Source organism: Ranitomeya variabilis, chromosome 2 (genome assembly GCF_051348905.1).
Source record: "Ranitomeya variabilis isolate aRanVar5 chromosome 2, aRanVar5.hap1, whole genome shotgun sequence".
Classification (NCBI taxonomy): Eukaryota; Metazoa; Chordata; class Amphibia; order Anura; family Dendrobatidae; genus Ranitomeya; species Ranitomeya variabilis.
The window spans coordinates 255,614,325-255,631,513 of NC_135233.1; the positions used below are offsets into that span (position 1 = coordinate 255,614,325).

The 17,189-nt window shown below is 48.6% G+C and overlaps 2 protein-coding genes across 6 annotated transcripts in view; one reads left to right on the forward strand and one right to left on the reverse strand.

Annotated features, from left to right (window-relative positions):
• The window catches only part of PLPP7 (phospholipid phosphatase 7 (inactive)), a 31,422-nt gene extending 18,583 nt beyond the window's left edge, over positions 1–12,839 (reverse strand). The window contains exon 1 of the mRNA XM_077284696.1: positions 12,290–12,839. Coding sequence (XP_077140811.1) covers positions 12,290–12,764 — 475 coding nt within the window. The 5' untranslated portion in view covers positions 12,765–12,839. The remainder of the gene's footprint in view (positions 1–12,289) is intronic.
• FAM78A (family with sequence similarity 78 member A) overlaps positions 1–17,189 on the forward strand; it is an 80,818-nt gene that overhangs the window by 38,814 nt on the left and 24,815 nt on the right. For 2 of the 5 annotated variants that reach the window (XM_077284694.1, XM_077284689.1), the window contains exon 2: positions 10,996–11,032. The exons of 2 other annotated variants lie outside the window; for them this stretch is intronic. In XM_077284694.1, coding sequence (XP_077140809.1) covers positions 10,996–11,032 — 37 coding nt within the window. Of the gene's footprint in view, positions 1–10,995; positions 11,037–17,189 lie in introns of all 5 variants that reach the window. One more of the 5 variants, XM_077284695.1, reaches the window with a different exon arrangement.

A 17,189-nucleotide genomic window follows, 5' to 3' on the forward strand; every position in this document is an offset into this window, starting at 1 on the left:
TTATAAACAAAAAAAAATATGGCCACACAGTGCTCCATACTGTATAATGGCCACACATGATGCTCCATACTGTATAATGGCCACACATGATGCTCAATACTGTATAACGGCCACCACACATGATGCTCCATACTGTATAATGGCCACACACAGTTCTCCATACTGTATAATGGCCTCACATGATGCTCAATACTGTATAATGGCCACACATGATGCTCCATAGTGTATAATGGCCACACATGATGCTCCATAATGTATAATGGCCACACAGTGCTCCATACTGTATAACGGCCACACAGTTCTCCATACTGTATAATGATCCCACATGATGCTCAATACTGTATAATGGCCACACATGATGCTCCATACTGTATAACGGACACACATGATGCTCCATAGTGTATAATGGCCATTGGCCACACATGATGCTCCATACTGTATAACGGCCACACATGATGCTCCATACTGTATAATGGCCACACATGATGCTCAATACTGTATAATGGCCACACACAGTTCTCCATACTGTATAATGATCCCACATGATGCTCAATACTGTATAATGACCCCCCCCCCTCCTGTATGCATGGCTCATCTCCCTCCCATCCCGTATGCATGGCTCATATTCCCCCTCCTGTATGCATGGCTCATATTCCCCCCCTGTATGCATGGCTCATAATCCCCCCCTGTATGCATGGCTCATATTCCCCTCCTGAATGCATGGCTCATATTCCCCCCCTGTATGCATGGCTCATATTCCCCCCCTGTATGCATGGCTCATATTCCCCCCCTGTATGCATGGCTCATATTCCCCCTCCTGTATGCATGGCTCATATTCCCCCCCCCCTGTATGCATGGCTCATAATCCCCCCCTGTATGCATGGCTCATATTCCCCCCTGTATGCATGGCTCATATTCCCCCCCCTGTGTGCATGGCTCATATTCCCCCCCCTGTATGCATGGCTCATATTCCCCCCCCTGTGTTATGACCCCAATGGCAGAGGGTCTCAGGAATAAATACCAAGTCTGCAAACACAAAAACCAGCTCATAGGGCAGTGGTAACTGGCTGACCATATATCTAATCCTAGCACCACAAATAGAAGTAGCCGGGGAACGTGCCTACGTTGGTTCTAGACGTCTTGCGCCAGCCGGAGAACTAACTAACCCTAGAAGGGAAAAGAAAGATCTTTCTTGCCTCCAGAGAAAAGACCCCAAAAGTTGGATACAAGCCCCCAACAAATAATAACGGTGAGGTAAGAGGAAAAGACAAACATAAGAATGAGCTAGGTATTTAGCAAAGAGAGGCCCACTAGCTAATAGCAGAATATAGTAAGATGACTTATATGGTCAGCAAAAACCCTATTAAAATATCCACGCTGGATATTCAAGAACCCCCGAACCGTCTAACGGCCGGGGGGAGAACACCAGCCCCCTAGAGCTTCCAGCAAGGTCAGAAATCACATTTAGTACAAGCTGGACAAAAATAGTAGCAAAGCAAGTAACTCAAAAAACAAAGAAGCAAGACTTAGCTTAATTTTGCAAGAGCCAGGACCAGCAGACAGGAGCAACAGAAGGATCTGATTACAACGATGCCAGGCACTGGACTAAGGATCCAGGAAGTTAATATAGCGACACCCCTGGACTAACGACCCAGGTGAGTGCCAAACAGAAAAAAAGACAATCCCAGAGTCATACCACTAGTGACCACAAGAGGGAGCCAAAAAGTCTAATTCACAACAGTACCCCCCCCTTAAGGAGGGGTCACCGAACTCTCACCAAGACCACCAGGGCGATCAGGATGAGCAGCGTGAAAGGCACGAACTAAATCGGCCGCATGCACATCAGAGGCAACCACGCAGGAATTATCCTCCTGACCATAGCCCTTCCACTTGACCAGATACTGAAGCCTCCGCCTGGAGAGACGAGAATCCAAGATCTTCTCCACCACGTACTCCAACTCACCCTCAACCAACACCGGAGCAGGAGGCTCAACAGAAGGAACCACAGGTACAACGTACCGCCGCAACAAAGACCTATGGAACACGTTGTGAATGGCAAACGACACAGGAAGATCCAAGCGAAAGGACACAGGATTAAGGATTTCCAATATCTTGTAAGGACCGATGAAGCGAGGCTTAAATTTTGGAGAGGAGACCTTCATAGGAACAAATCGAGAAGACAGCCATACCAAATCCCCAACACGAAGTCGGGGACCCACACTGCGGCGGCGGTTGGCAAAACGCTGAGCCTTCTCTTGTGACAACTTTAAGTTGTCCACCACATGATTCCAGATCTGCTGCAACCTATCCACCACAGAATCCACCCCAGGACAGTCAGAAGGCTCCACATGTCCCGAGGAAAAACGAGGATGGAAACCAGAGTTGCAGAAAAATGGCGAAACCAATGTAGCGGAACTAGCCCGATTATTAAGGGCAAACTCAGCCAACGGCAAGAAGGTCACCCAATCATCCTGATCCGCAGAAACAAAACACCTCAAATAAGCCTCCAGAGTCTGATTAGTTCGCTCCGTTTGTCCATTAGTCTGAGGATGAAAGGCAGACGAAAACGACTACTCAATGCCCATCCTAGCACAAAAGGATCGCCAGAACCTGGAAACAAACTGGGATCCTCTGTCAGACACAATATTCTCAGGAATGCCGTGTAAACGAACCACATTCTGAAAGAACACAGGAACCAGATCGGAAGAGGAAGGCAGCTTAGGCAAAGGTACCAAATGGACCATCTTAGAAAAGCGATCACATACCACCCAGATGACAGACATGCCCTGAGACACCGGGAGATCTGAAATGAAATCCATGGAAATGTGTGTCCAAGGCCTCTTCGGGACAGGCAAGGGCAAGAGCAACCCGCTGGCACGCGAACAGCAAGGCTTAGCTCGAGCACAAGTCCCACAGGACTGCACAAACGACCGCACATCCCGTGACAAGGAAGGCCACCAAAAGGACCTAGCCACCAGATCTCTGGTGCCAAAAATTCACGGATGCCCTGCCAACACCGAGGAATGAACCTCGGAAATGACTCTGCTGGTCCACTTATCAGGAACAAACAGTCTGTCAGGTGGACAAGAGTCAGGTCTACCAGCCTGAAATCTCTGCAACACACGTCGCAAATCCGGAGAAATGGCTGACAAGATAACTCCCTCTTTAAGAATACCAACTGGTTCTGCGACTCCCGGAGAGTCAGGCACAAAGCTCCTTGAAAGAGCATCAGCCTTCACATTCTTTGAACCTGGTAAATACGAGACCACAAAGTCAAAACGGGAGAAAAACAATGACCAGCGGGCCTGTCTAGGATTCAGGCGTTTAGCAGACTCGAGATACATCAAATTTTTGTGATCAGTCAAGACCACCACACGATGCTTAGCACCCTCGAGCCAATGACGCCACTCCTCAAATGCCCACTTCATGGCCAACAACTCCCGATTGCCAACATCATAATTCCGCTCAGCAGGCGAAAACTTCCTCGAGAAAAAGGCACAAGGTCTCATCACAGAGCAACCAGGGCCTCTCTGCGACAAAACGGCCCCTGCCCCAATCTCAGAAGCATTCACTTCAACCTGAAAGGGAAGTGAGACATCAGGCTGGCACAAAACAGGCGCCGAAGTAAACCGGCGCTTCAACTCCTGGAAAGCCTCCACGGCTGCAGGAGCCCAGTTAGCAACATCAGAACCTTTCTTGGTCATATCCGTCAAAGGTTTAGCAATGCTAGAAAAATTAGCAATAAAACGACGGTAGAAGTTAGCAAAACCCAAGAACTTCTGAAGACTCTTAACTGACGTGGGTTGAGTCCAATCATGAATAGCACGAACCTTGACTGGGTCCATCTCCACCGTAGAAGGGGAAAAAATAAACCCCAAAAAGGGAACCTTCTGTATTCCAAAGAGACACTTTGAGCCCTTAACAAATAAAGCATTCTCACGCAAAACCTGAAACACCATCCTGACCTGCTCTACATGCGAGTCCCAGTCATCAGAAAAAAACAGAATATCATCCAGATAAACGATCATAAATTTATCCAGATACTTCCGGAAAATATCATGCATAAAGGACTGAAACACTGAAGGAGCATTAGAGAGCCCAAAAGGCATCACCAAGTACTCAAAATGACCTTCGGGCGTATTAAACGCGGTTTTCCGTTCATCTCCTCGCTTAATGCGCACAAGGTTGTACGCACCACGAAGATCTATCTTGGTGAACCACTTGGCACCTTTAATTCGGGCAAACAAGTCTGACAACAGAGGCAAAGGATACTGAAATTTAACAGTGATTTTATTCAAAAGCCGATAGTCAATACAAGGTCTCAGAGATAGAAACAATTTACAATTATCCCTGAAATTCCTAAACTTAAATCGGTCTCCAGAAAACAGTTCAGGAATAGGTATTTTAGGTTCAGACATAGGACTACTGGTAACAAAATCTTGTATGCTTTGCACATGAGCAGCAAGCTGGTCCACACTTGTAATCAAGGTCTGGACATTCATGTCTGCAGCAAGCTCAAGCCACTCAGAGGTAAAGGGGAAGAAGAGAGGAAAAAAAATAAAAATTCAGAATTTCCTTTCTTATATCCCACTTCTGCAATGCATTAAACATTCAATGTTGGCCTGGCATACTGTTATGACCCCAATGGCAGAGGGTCTCAGGAATAAATACCAAGTCTGCAAACACAAAAACCAGCTCATAGGGCAGTGGTAACTGGCTGTCCATATATCTAATCCTAGCACCACAAATAGAAGTAGCCGGGGAACGTGCCTACGTTGGTTCTAGACGTCTTGCGCCAGCCGGAGAACTAACTAACCCTAGAAGGGAAAAGAAAGACCTTTCTTGCCTCCAGAGAAAAGACCCCAAAAGTTGGATACAAGCCCCCAACAAATAATAACGGTGAGGTAAGATGAAAAGACAAACATAAGAATGAGCTAGGTATTTAGCAAAGAGAGGCCCACTAGCTAATAGCAGAATATAGTAAGATGACTTATATGGTCAGCAAAAACCCTATTAAAATATCCACGCTGGATATTCAAGAACCCCCGAACCGTCTAACGGCCGGGGGGAGAACACCAGCCCCCTAGAGCTTCCAGCAAGGTCAGAAATCACATTTAGTACAAGCTGGACAAAAATAGTAGCAAAGCAAGTAACTCAAAAAACAAAGAAGCAAGACTTAGCTTAATTTTGCAAGAGCCAGGACCAGCAGACAGGAGCAACAGAAGGATCTGATTACAACGATGCCAGGCACTGGACTAAGGATCCAGGAAGTTAATATAGCGACACCCCTGGACTAACGACCCAGGTGAGTGCCAAACAGAAAAAAGACAATCCCAGAGTCATACCACTAGTGACCACAAGAGGGAGCCAAAAAGTCTAATTCACAACACCCCTGTATGCATGGCTCATATCCTCCCCCCCGTATGCATGGCTCATATTCCCCCCTGTATGCATGGCTCATATTCCCCCTCCTGTATGCATGGCTCATATTCCCCCCTGTATGCATGGCTCATAATCCCCCCTGTATGCATGGCTCATATTCCCCCCTGTATGCATGGCTCATATTCCCACCGGAGTGCATGGCTCATATCCCCCCCTGTATGCATGGCTCATATTCCCCCCCCATATGCATGGCTCATATTCCCCCTTGTATGAATGGCTCATATTCCCCCCTGTATGCATGGCTCATATTCCCCCCTGTATGCATGGCTCATATTCCCCCCTATATGCATAGCTCATATTCCCCCCTGTATGCATGGCTCATATTCTCCCCTGTATGCATGGCTTATCTCTCCACCCCTCCGCTCCCGCTCCTGCTCCTGCTCCCATCTTGCATGGCACGCCGGCTTATGTCCTCCTTCATCCCCCCGTCCCCCGTCCCTCATACTCACCTGTCCCACACCGCGTGGCCGCGCCGACATCCCTCTGGCTCTGTCCCGACTCCCGGCGCAGCACCTTCTTCCTGCGTGAGCGGTCATGTGATACCGCTCATTAATGTCATGAATATGCACATATTCATGACCTTCATGAGCGGTACCACGTGAAGGCTCACTCAGGACGAGCTACAGACGCCGAGACCAGGCATCGCTGGAGCAGGGTAAGTATCGTCTTCAAGGCGGGTTGGCGGCTGGGGGGGGCGCGGGGGTGGTCGGTCGGGAGGTGACCCAGGACTTATTAAAAAAAAAAAAAAACTTGTTCAGGTGCCGCCCCCTGCATTGTCCCCGCCCTAGGCACGTGCCCTCAAGTGCCTAGTGGCAAATACGGCCCTGACCAGACCAATGCCCAAACCCCATAACCTCCCTATCCAACATCACTGAAGGGGGGCTTAATTGTCTCCTCTCCAAATCAAACCTCACCACCTGCGCGCTCGACCCCATCCCATCCCACCTCCTCCCCAACCTCACTACCACACTTATCCCATCCCTAAGCCACCTCTTCAACCTATCACTAACTTCTGGAACCTTCCCTTCTGCTTTCAAACATGTCACAATCACGACTATCCTTAAAAAGCCAACCCTCGATCCAACTGCTATGTCCAGCTATCGCCCAATATCGCTGCTCCCATTCGCTTCCAAACTCCTGGAGCAGCACGTCCACGCTGATCTTTCCTCCCACCTCTCATGTAACTTGCTCTTTGACAATCTACAATCTGGTTTGCGCCCCTATCACTCAACTGAGACAGCCCTGACCAAAATGACTAACAACCTACTTACAGCCAAAGCTAACGGACAATACTCTGTACTCCTCTTTCTAGACCTGTCCTCTGCTTTTGACACAGTTGACCACTGCCTCCTACTACAGATCCTCTCCTCCTTTGGCATCAAAGACCTCGCCCTATCCTGGATCTCCTCATACCTTTCCAACCACACATTCAGAGTCTCCCACTCCCAGACTACCTCCTCATCCCACCCACTCATCATCTTTCCTCCATCTCATAGATCCTCCATACCTGACCTATCTATCGCAAATAACGACATCACGCTTTCCCCCGTAACGGAAGTCCGCTGCCTCGGAGTAACCCTTGACTCTGTCCTGTCCTTCAAACCGCTCATCCAAGCTCTTTCCACCTCCTGTCGCCTCCAGCTCAAAAATATCTCCAGAATCCATCCTTTCCTCAACCGTCAATCTACTAAAATTCTTGTGCATGCCCTCATCATCTCCTGCCTTGACTACTGCAGCATCCTTTTCTGTGGCCTCCCTGCTAACACCCTTGCACCTCTCCAGTCCATCCTTAACTCTGCTGCCCGACTAATTCATCTCTCTCCTTGCTACTCTTCCGCTTCCCCCCTCTGCAAATCTCTTCACTGGCTCCTATTCCCTCAGCGTATACAGTTCAAACTACTAATACTGACCTACAAGGCCATCCATAACCCGTCTCCTCCATATATCTCTGAACTAATCTCCCGATATCTTCCCTCATGTAATCTCCGGTCCTCCCAAGACCCCCTCCTCTCCTCCACACTTATCCGCTCCTCACCCAACCGCCTCCAGGACTTCTCCAGAATATCCCCCATCCTCTGGAATTCCTTGCCCCAACACATCCGACTATCAACCACATCCAGATCCTTCAGACGGAACCTGAAAACCCACCTCTTCAGGAAAGCCTACAGCCTGCATTGACCTTGCTGCCTCCTCACCACTACCAAAGCTACCGCCTCACCAACGCTGGATCTCCTACAACCCTCAACCTATTGTCTCCATCCCCACCATCCTGTAGAATGTAAGCCTGCAAGGGCAGCGTCCTCGCCCCCCTGTATCAGTCTGTAATTGTTAGTTTGCTTACCGTAAGCGATATCTGTAATTTGTATGTAACCCCTTCTCATGTACAGCACCATGGAATCAATGGTGCTAAATAAATAAATAATAATAATATGTATGTATATTACATAGATAGATGAAAAGCCAGAATTTCATCTGCCATATTCTGCAAAATCACTGCAGGAGCTGACAGGATAGAAGAGGTGGATTACATACAGTAAATACACATAGAATAGGTAGATATACAGATGTCAGTGACAAATACCATTAGTACAGTGTGTGTGTTTCTCTGCTGGATGACAGGCTGTATGGTCTCATCATGCAGCCTGCCAACTACGTAGATGTAGCAGTACTAGACCGACCCGTCATGGTGCAAATGGATTAAAGGCATCTCTACGGAACGGTGAGGAATATTGTTGTTTGTTTTTTTACCTCTTTTGCAGATGACGAGGGCATCGGGGGAGTTGGCGAGGTTGGAAGTATGGTTTAATTAAGAATATTAAAGGAGTCTGTGTCTTTCTTTCAATTAAAGGACTTTTTTCTGGGTGTCTGTGTTTTCTTACAATGTGATGTGACTATGGGGTTAGTAACAGGGGGGAGTCCTATTGACACCTCTTCATTACTAACCTCAGGGCTTTATGTCACCTGACGGTGACATCATCTCTCCCAACTATCACCCCACTTTACAATACTACAGGGCAAGTGGGAAAAGCAAGGCAAAGTGGCAGAATTGGCGCATCTAAGGCCGGTTTCACACGTCAGTGGCTCCGGTACGTGAGGTGACAGTTTCCTCACGTACCGGAGCCACTGACACACGTAGACCCATTAAAATCAATGCATCTGTGCAGATGTCATTGATTTTTTGCGGACCGTGTCTCCGTGTGCCAAACACGGAGACATGTCAGTGTTCGTGGGAGCGCACGTGTTACACGGACCCATTAAAGTCAATGGGTCTGTGTAAAACACGGACCACACACGGACGTTGTCCGTCTGCAGTCCGTGTGCGTGCAGGAGACAGCGCTACAGTAAGCGCTGTCCCCCCCACATGGTGCTGAAGCCGCGATTCATATGTTCTCTGCAGCAGCGTTTGCTGCAGAGAAGATATGAATAATAGTGTTTAAAATAAAGATCTATGTGTCCGCCGCCCTCCCACCCCCTGTGCGCCCCCCCGCTGTTCAGAAAATACTCACCCGGTCCCTCGTTGGCTGTCGGTGCTTCCTGGTCTGGCCGCGCCTCCTACTGTATGCGGTCACGTGGGGCCGCCGATTACAGTCATGAATAAGTGGCTCCACCTCCCATAGGGGTGGAGCCGCCTATTCATGAGTGTAAATGAGCGGCCCCGCGTGACCGCATACAGTGGAAGCCGCGGCCAGACCAGGAAGCACCGACAGCCAACGAGGGAGCGGGTGAGTATTTTCTGAACAGCGGGGGGGCGCACAGGGGGTGGGAGGGCGGCGGACACATAGATCTTTATTTTAAACACTATTATTCATATCTTCTCTGCAGCAAACGCTGCTGCAGGGAACATATGAATTGCGGATTCAGCACCAGATGCTGGTAGTACGTGTGGTACCCAGCACGGTGCGTGTGGTACCCAGTGGGCACACGGGCGGCACACGTGTGCCGCACTGATGTTCACCAGAAACGCAGGGGCACACGGACACGGATAACTCCGGTACCGATTTTTCCGGTACCGGAATTATCTGGACGTGTGGGACAGCCCTTAGAGATGCTCCTTTTCTGGGGCAGCTGATGTTTTTAGCCTGGTGGGTGCAGTATCCATGGCCCCTTCCTAGGCTATTAATATCAGACCACAGCTGTCTGCATAGCCTTTGCTGGTTATTAATTATAGGGGCACCCTACGCCATTCTTTTTTGGGGGTCCCCCATTTTAATAGACAGTAAAAGCTAATTATACAGCTGTGAGCTGACATTAATAGCCTGAGAAGCTCCATGGGTATTACACCCATTACATGGTACTTCCCTACCAGGTGCACTAAATACTAAAACTGACCTGCCATTATGATTCTCCAGGTCATTTCAAGTTCATAGACACTAAACATGTCTAGATTATTTTTATCTAAGTTGTGATAAAAATGTCCAAACTTTGTTAAAAAAAAAACTGCTCCATTTTCCGATACCCGTAGCGTCTCCATTTTTCATGATCTCTGGTTGGGTGAGGGCTTATTTTATGTGCACTGAGCTGATGTTTTTAATGATACCATTTTGGTTCAGATATGATATTTTAATTGCCCATTACTGCATTTTAATGCAATGGACAAAAAATGTAATTCTGTCATTTTCACTTTTTTTCTCATTGCGCCATTCAGCGATCAGGTTAATTCTTTTTTTATTGATAGATCGGGCGATTCTGAACATGGCGATACCTAATATGTATATGTTTTTTTTGTTTTATGGGGCGAAAGGGGGGTGATTTGAACTTTTATATATTTTTTATTTTTTTACATTTTTAAATTTTCTTTTTTTTTTTACTTTTGGCATGCTTCAATACTCTCCATGTGAGACTATAAGCTGCCACAACCCGATCGTCTCTGCTACATAGAGGCGATGATCAGAATGCCTCTATGTAGTATAACTACTCACTCACTTACTCACTCACAGAAAGACGGCACTGACAACCATAGAGGTCTCCAGGAGACCTCTGGTTGTCATGCCAATTAACCGGTGACCCGCGATCACGTGATGGGGGTCATTGGTGGGCGGATTTCCGGAAGCACGTCTTAAATGCCGATGTCAGCATTTGACAGTGGCATTTAACGGGTTAATATCCACAGGTGGATCTCCATTCCACTCACGGCTATTCCGGGCACATGTCAGCTGTTCAAAACAGCTGACATGTGTCGGGAAAGATGTGGGCTCACCGCCGGAGCCCACATCAAAGGGAGTCCGACATCTACGTACTATTACGCCCGATGTCGGAAAGGGGTTAAATACATGTCCAGTATTTTGCACACACACTGTACTAATTGTATTTGTCACTGACATCTATATATCTATCTATTCTATATGTATTTACTGTATGTAATCCATCTCTTCTATCCTGTCGGCTCCTGCAGTGATTTTACAGAACTCGGCAGATGAATTGCTGGCTTTTATTCTATCTATCTATGTAATATATATACATACATATGTGTGTGTTATCTATATATCTATGTATTCTATGTGTATATATCTATTTTATCTATTCTATTCTAACATGTCAGTGTGATTTTTACAGTAGCCGCACATGAATTTCTGCTTTTCAAAGGACACCGGTGAGTAAGTTCAGACAACACTCTCATGGTCCATGTGCTGTGCGATTTTTTTTTACTTGCACCCATAGGCTTGCATTGGCGAGTCTAGGAAGATATATGCGCACAATTGTAGCATGCTACTATTTTACACACACACTGGATCCACCCGAGAACATAAACAATGATATGAGCTGCCCCATAGATTAACACTGGTCCGAGGCTATGTGATGTTTTCTCGCCTAGCACTCGTCCGTATTGTACGCCAGTGTGACCCCGGCCTTACTCTGTGATCAGTCAGCGCCAGCCGCACGAGGATGGACACAGATATTACATATGAGGCTGAGGCTTCTGCTCCCCTCGAGATGATCGGAGGCGGAGGTGTGCGGCTGACGCTTATCTCCTCTCCCCCATTAATATAACATACAAGGTGGAGAGGTGCCCCGTGTCTATGATCAGAGGGATGGCACAGATCACAACGCCAATTTGTGGATACTCCTCTCTATTCACATCTAGAGCTGCCCCCATTGTAACTGTCATCTGAGCTTCCACAATGCACTGCTGTAAATGCAGCTTGGGATGTGACAAGAGTATAAAGCATTCTGATGTGCAAATCTATTACTTGACAAGCAGCTGCTCCGGCCCCAAAGCTGTAGTGCTAAGGCTGCCAGGCTCTGTAGGAGATGGCATGGTGGCAGCCATATTTTTTGTCAACCAACTTTTTCCAAATCAGAAGAGGGCGACGCCTGAATTACTGAAAAATAAAAAATTCTGTAACTTTCTGTTTAAATTCTATAATATTATTTAGATTTCTGCTTGCCGTCAGTGAATAGGAACATTCTAGTTTACAGTGAGATCTTTAAAACATATGCAAACCTAATACTTCTCACAGCTGAAGGTGTTTTCCAGTAGTATCCAGTGTATATAATCCTCTGTGGACTCCACACAGATACATTGTAACAAACTGTTGCACTGGTGTTTTCAGAGGGTTATACAGACTGCATACATTGTAACAAACCCTCAGCTGAGAGCAGGACTAGTTCTGTATGTAAATGACAAATGTTCCCATTCACCGCCAGCAAGCAGAGGTAGATCTGGAAGCAGATCCATAGCTCGAGCTTTTCCACCTGGGGCAAAGGACAAGTTCATTGCTCTGTATCTGCATCTAAATATACCGGTCGAGGCCAAGTGGCTGGCTGACACCGCTGGCACCGAGTATCCAGAGCACATGCCCCGATGCCCACCATGCCCACTCTTCAGAGGTTGGATGCCACATCTTACCCAGCAGCAGGTTCACCAGGACCTCTTGACCGGCCAACGTATTGCTATTCCACAGGCAGATCATCGTTCCCAGGATCCAGGGGAAGCCATGGCTAGTTATCCCGATGAGTTTCACCATAGAGCGGGCGCTGCCCCATGAAGACGTGCTGTGGGCACAGACACCCAGACTCTTGGACATGGCTATATCAATTGCCATGAGCGAGTTCCAGGCGATGCCTTTGAAGGATGGGTTGAGCTGCATGCAGTCTTCCTCTGGTAGCTGCTGGCTCTGCCGCCTCTCGCGGGCACCCTCTGTGGCGTTACCCCCATACTGCCCACTCTGCTTTCTGTTAAAGCTCCTGCCCTCCTGGGGTGAAGTTGTCGGCTGGTTCAGAGACATGAACTCCGGTCTGGCCAGCACATTGTTCCGGTCCCGGGCTCTAGGCCGTCTCTGGGGGGCTGGCATCTTCACAGAACCCCCCAAAGCAGTGGGCATAAAGAGGCGGTGTGTACTAGAGACACTTTGTTGTATGAGAAGGGTAGTGTGACTGCTCCCTGCCACATGTCCCGGGTTATATTTAGTGAAGGCAGAGTGCCCTGTGTGTTTATCCACAGTCCTGACGGCCCCTGACACATCTGCCTATCACAGGGGCCCCGGCGGCTGAGCCGTCCAATGGGGAGTGAGACACTTGTAAAGTAACCTGAGGCCAGACATGGCCCCCTGGGTTATTTAAACCCTCGGCACAAGGATTCTGGGATTTGTAGTCACTGGTTGGTGCCAGCGCTGCAGCTCATATGACGTGCTGATGAACAGAAGCAGCTGCCCGGCTCAGCGAGGGTCGTGTTAGTTCAGGGTTTAGCTTCGTCTTATTTTGGGGAAAGCTAGGTGACAACCAATATGGCCGCCAGGATGACATCTTGCGGGGCGAGTATACCCAGGGAGCTTTCATAGCTCCTGAAGGTCAGATCTCCATATTAGTTGTCACTCAGCTTTCCAAGAAGCGGATAGAACTAAAAGGATGACTTTATAGAACAGAAGACCCCAGGACATTGGAGATGAATGCAGCCAGCAACTATACAATGTGACCCAAAAAACGAGGCCCAAATTGATCAACTAAAGGGCTAAACTATAAAACATGAAGGCTCCAATGAAGCTTAAGTGATAAAATCTCCCAGCTTGCCCTGCTTGTTTAGTGTCTCGTCAGAGCCTGTCCTTGTGATTTTGATTTAAGGTAAAGTCCAATTGTCCACAAGCTTGCTGAAAGTTTCTAATAGTAACCAGCAGAATAGTGAGTGCAGCTCTGGAGTATAATAAAGGATGTAACTCAGGATTAGTGATGGGTGAACCCATGGATGTTTGGGTCCAGCGGTTAAGATGACAACTTCCAGCTAAGATACATTATGGGGTGCTCTTCCCCGTTCACCTCTTGAGATAATACAGCGCCCAGCCCGACATCTGAGTCGTCCGTCTGGACCACGAACTCCTTGGAGAAATCGGGTGCTACCAGCATCGGCTGTTTGCAAAGGGCCAGCTTCAGTTCCTGGAAGGCCATCTCAGCTTCGGTAGACCACGTAGCCATAGCCAACTTCGTCCCTTTAAGGAGATCCGTCAGAGAGGCAGCTACCATGGCGAGGTTTGGGATGAACCAGCAGTAGTATCCCACAATGCCCTGGAACGCCCTGACCTGTTTCTTTGAGAGAGGTTGTGGCTAGCCCTGGATCGCCTCCACTTTATTTATCTGGGGCTTTATTTTGCCCCTGCCTACAACATAGCCCAAGTATGTCACTTCCTCCATTCCCAAGGCACACTTCTTCGGGTTTAAGGAAAACCCCGCCTTCCGTAGAGCATCAAATACCGCCTGGACCTTGCTAAGATAGCTTCCCCAATCCTGGCTGAAGATTATAATATCATCCAGGTAGTCTACTGCATAACTCTTGTGGGGAGGTAGGATCCGGTCTATGGCTCTCTGGAACATTTCTGCAGCGTCTTGTCACATAAACAGCATCCATCCCTGTGTATTGAGAACGCAGTCTTTTCTTTGGCGCCCTGGGACATGGGGATTTGCCAATACTCTTTTGTAAGGTCAAGTGTAGTAATATACCGAGCCGGTCCTAGCCTCTCAATTATTTCATCAACCCCAGGCATCGGGTAGGCATCGGTCTTAGAAACCTCATTCAGATTCCAATAGTCATTGCAAAATCGCCATTCCCCATCTGGTTTCGGCACTAGGACTATTGGGCTGGATCAGCCACTCTTGGATTCCTCTATAACTCCCAGGCTCAGCATCCACTTCACCTCCTTGGAGATCACCTCTCGGCGTGCTTTGGCAATCTCGTATGGCTTCAAGTTGACCCCGACATGAGGCTCCGTCAGGACGTCCTGCTCTTACAACCTTACAACCTGGAAGATCTGAGAACAGGTCTCTGTTACGCTGTAGCAACTCTCGGCACTGCTACTTCTGCGAGCGAGATAAGGTGTCTGCCACGTTAACATCCTCCGCACCGACATTGGACTTGGCCATCAGACAAGGAGCTTCCACGGGTTCTCTGTCCTGCCACGGTTTGATCAGGTTCACGTGGTACACCTGGTAGGGCTTCCGCTTTCCTGGTTGGTGGACTTTGTAGTTGACCTCACCAACTTTCTCCACCACCTCATAGGGACACTGCCACTTGGCCAGGAATTTGGTCTCCACCTTGGGTACCAGCACAAGTACTCGATCCCCTGGGTTGAACGGTCTTACCCTGGCTGCCCTATTATACACCCTGGACCGGGCTTCCTGAGCCTTGAGGAGGTACTCCTTCACAATGGGCATCACGATGGCAATCCTCTCTTGCATCTGGGTGACATGCTCTACCATGCTTCTATAAGGGGTGGTTTCAGCCTCCCAGGATTCCTTTGCCATATCCAGGAGCCCTCAAGGGTGTTGTCCATAGAGCAGTTAAAAAGGGGAGAAGCCAGTGGAAGCTTGGGGAACTTCCCGGATAGAGAACAACAGGTAAGGAAGCAGACAGTCCCAGTCTTGTCCATCCTTCTCCACTGCTTTCTTCAGCATAGCCTTCAAGGTTTTGATAAACCTCTCCACCAGCCCATCAGTCTGGGGATGGTACTCTGAGGTTCTGAGCTGGGAAATTTGCAGGGTCTTGCACAACTCCCTCATGACTTTCGACATGAAGGGGGTCCTTTGGTCTGTCAGTATCTCCTTCATCAGCCCGGTTTGGGAGAAAATATGGATCAGCTCCTTAGAGATACATTTAGCAGAGGCATTTCTTAAGGGTACCACCTCTGGGTACCAGGCAGCATAATCCAGGACCACGAGAATGTATTAGTCTCCTCTTGCAGACTTTACCAGGGGTCCCACCAGATCCATGGCTATCTGCTCGAATGGCACCTTGATGATGGGCAACGGTACCAGAGGACTGTGGAAGTGAGCTACTGGGGAGGTCAGCTGGCACGTGGGGCAGGAAGAAAGACAATAGTTCAGGATTTCTCTGTAACACCCAGGCCAGTATAATCTCTACAGAATGTGCTCCTGGGTCTTATCTGCCCCTAGGTGACCACCCAACACATGGGAATGAGCCATGTCTAACACCCTGCGTCTATAGGGCCCTGGCACCAGTAACTGCTCTATCACCTCACCTCTTGGCTTGGTTACCCTGTAAAGTAGATCCCCAATCACAGAAAAATGAGGGAACCGACTGTCGGCCCCTGGCTCCTGAGGCACACCATTTAACACAGTAACATTTTCAAATGCCCCTTTAAGAGTTAGGTTCCTGAGTTGGGCGGTTCCAAGGTTTCCGCAGGACACCTCTAGCTCAGGGACGTTGTCTTCAGTGGATGCTACCCCATCCTCATCGCCAACCAGCACACAAAACGGAAACCTGTCATCTGCAGCCTGCGACGAGGTTTCTTTGGGAGCAACCGGGCTGTTGTCCAGACAACGAGACGTTCTCCCTTTCCCCCATAAGTCCCAAAATAATACAAAGTCTCACCCTAGTATAATAGGGTGCAATAGGTCCTTGACCACGCCAACCTCATGGGACTCTGTGCCACAGTTTGTGTTAATGACCACTTGGGCCACAGAATAGTCCTTAGCGTCGCCATGGATACAGCGGATGCCCACCCTTTTTCCAGGAATCATCCGATGGGGAATGGTAGCACACACTAGGGTTACCAAACTCCCTGAGTACAGCAGACCAGTCACTTGCACTCCATTTACTGTCACAGAGAATGCCTGTGGTCCTTCTCCTGTTTGAGGGACAGCACTGCAGGCAGAGTATGCAAAATACGAGCAGCGCCATCCTGTGCTGCAGTCCATTGGCTCGATGGTCATGGGACAATGGGCGGCTATGTGGCCAGGGGTATGACACCTCCAACAAATTACACTATTGGAAGGGACCTTGGGGACTAACTCTGGTACTCTTGGCTGCCCTGCTGGTGGGGCTCTAGCTCCCCACTTTTGGGTGTCAGGACCGCTTTGGGAACCCCAGTACGGGGAGCCTTCGCCCCCTTGCTTCCCACAGAACTTTAACCTCTTGGTACCTCTCCACCAGGTTCACTAGGTAATCAGCATTACTGCGATCTCCCTGGGCAAACCAGTATTGCATCGGCCTCGACAGGGAGTGTATTAACCTGACCATAATGACCCTCTCTACCATCTGTACTGGGGAGGAAAATTCAGGTTGCAGCCATTTTTGGACCAGTTGTAGAAGGTCAAAACTTTGGGATCGGGGAGGTTTGTCACTGCTATAGGCCCAGTGGTGCACTCACTGCGCCCTGATAGTCAGAGTCACTCCTAAACGTGCCAAGATCTCAGCTTTCAACGTGGCATACTCTTTTGCAGGGCCGGACTGGGCATCTGGCAAATGCCAGAAGGGCCTGTCTGGTCGTGGGCCGCCTTGTCTGCTACGTTGTCAACAGAAT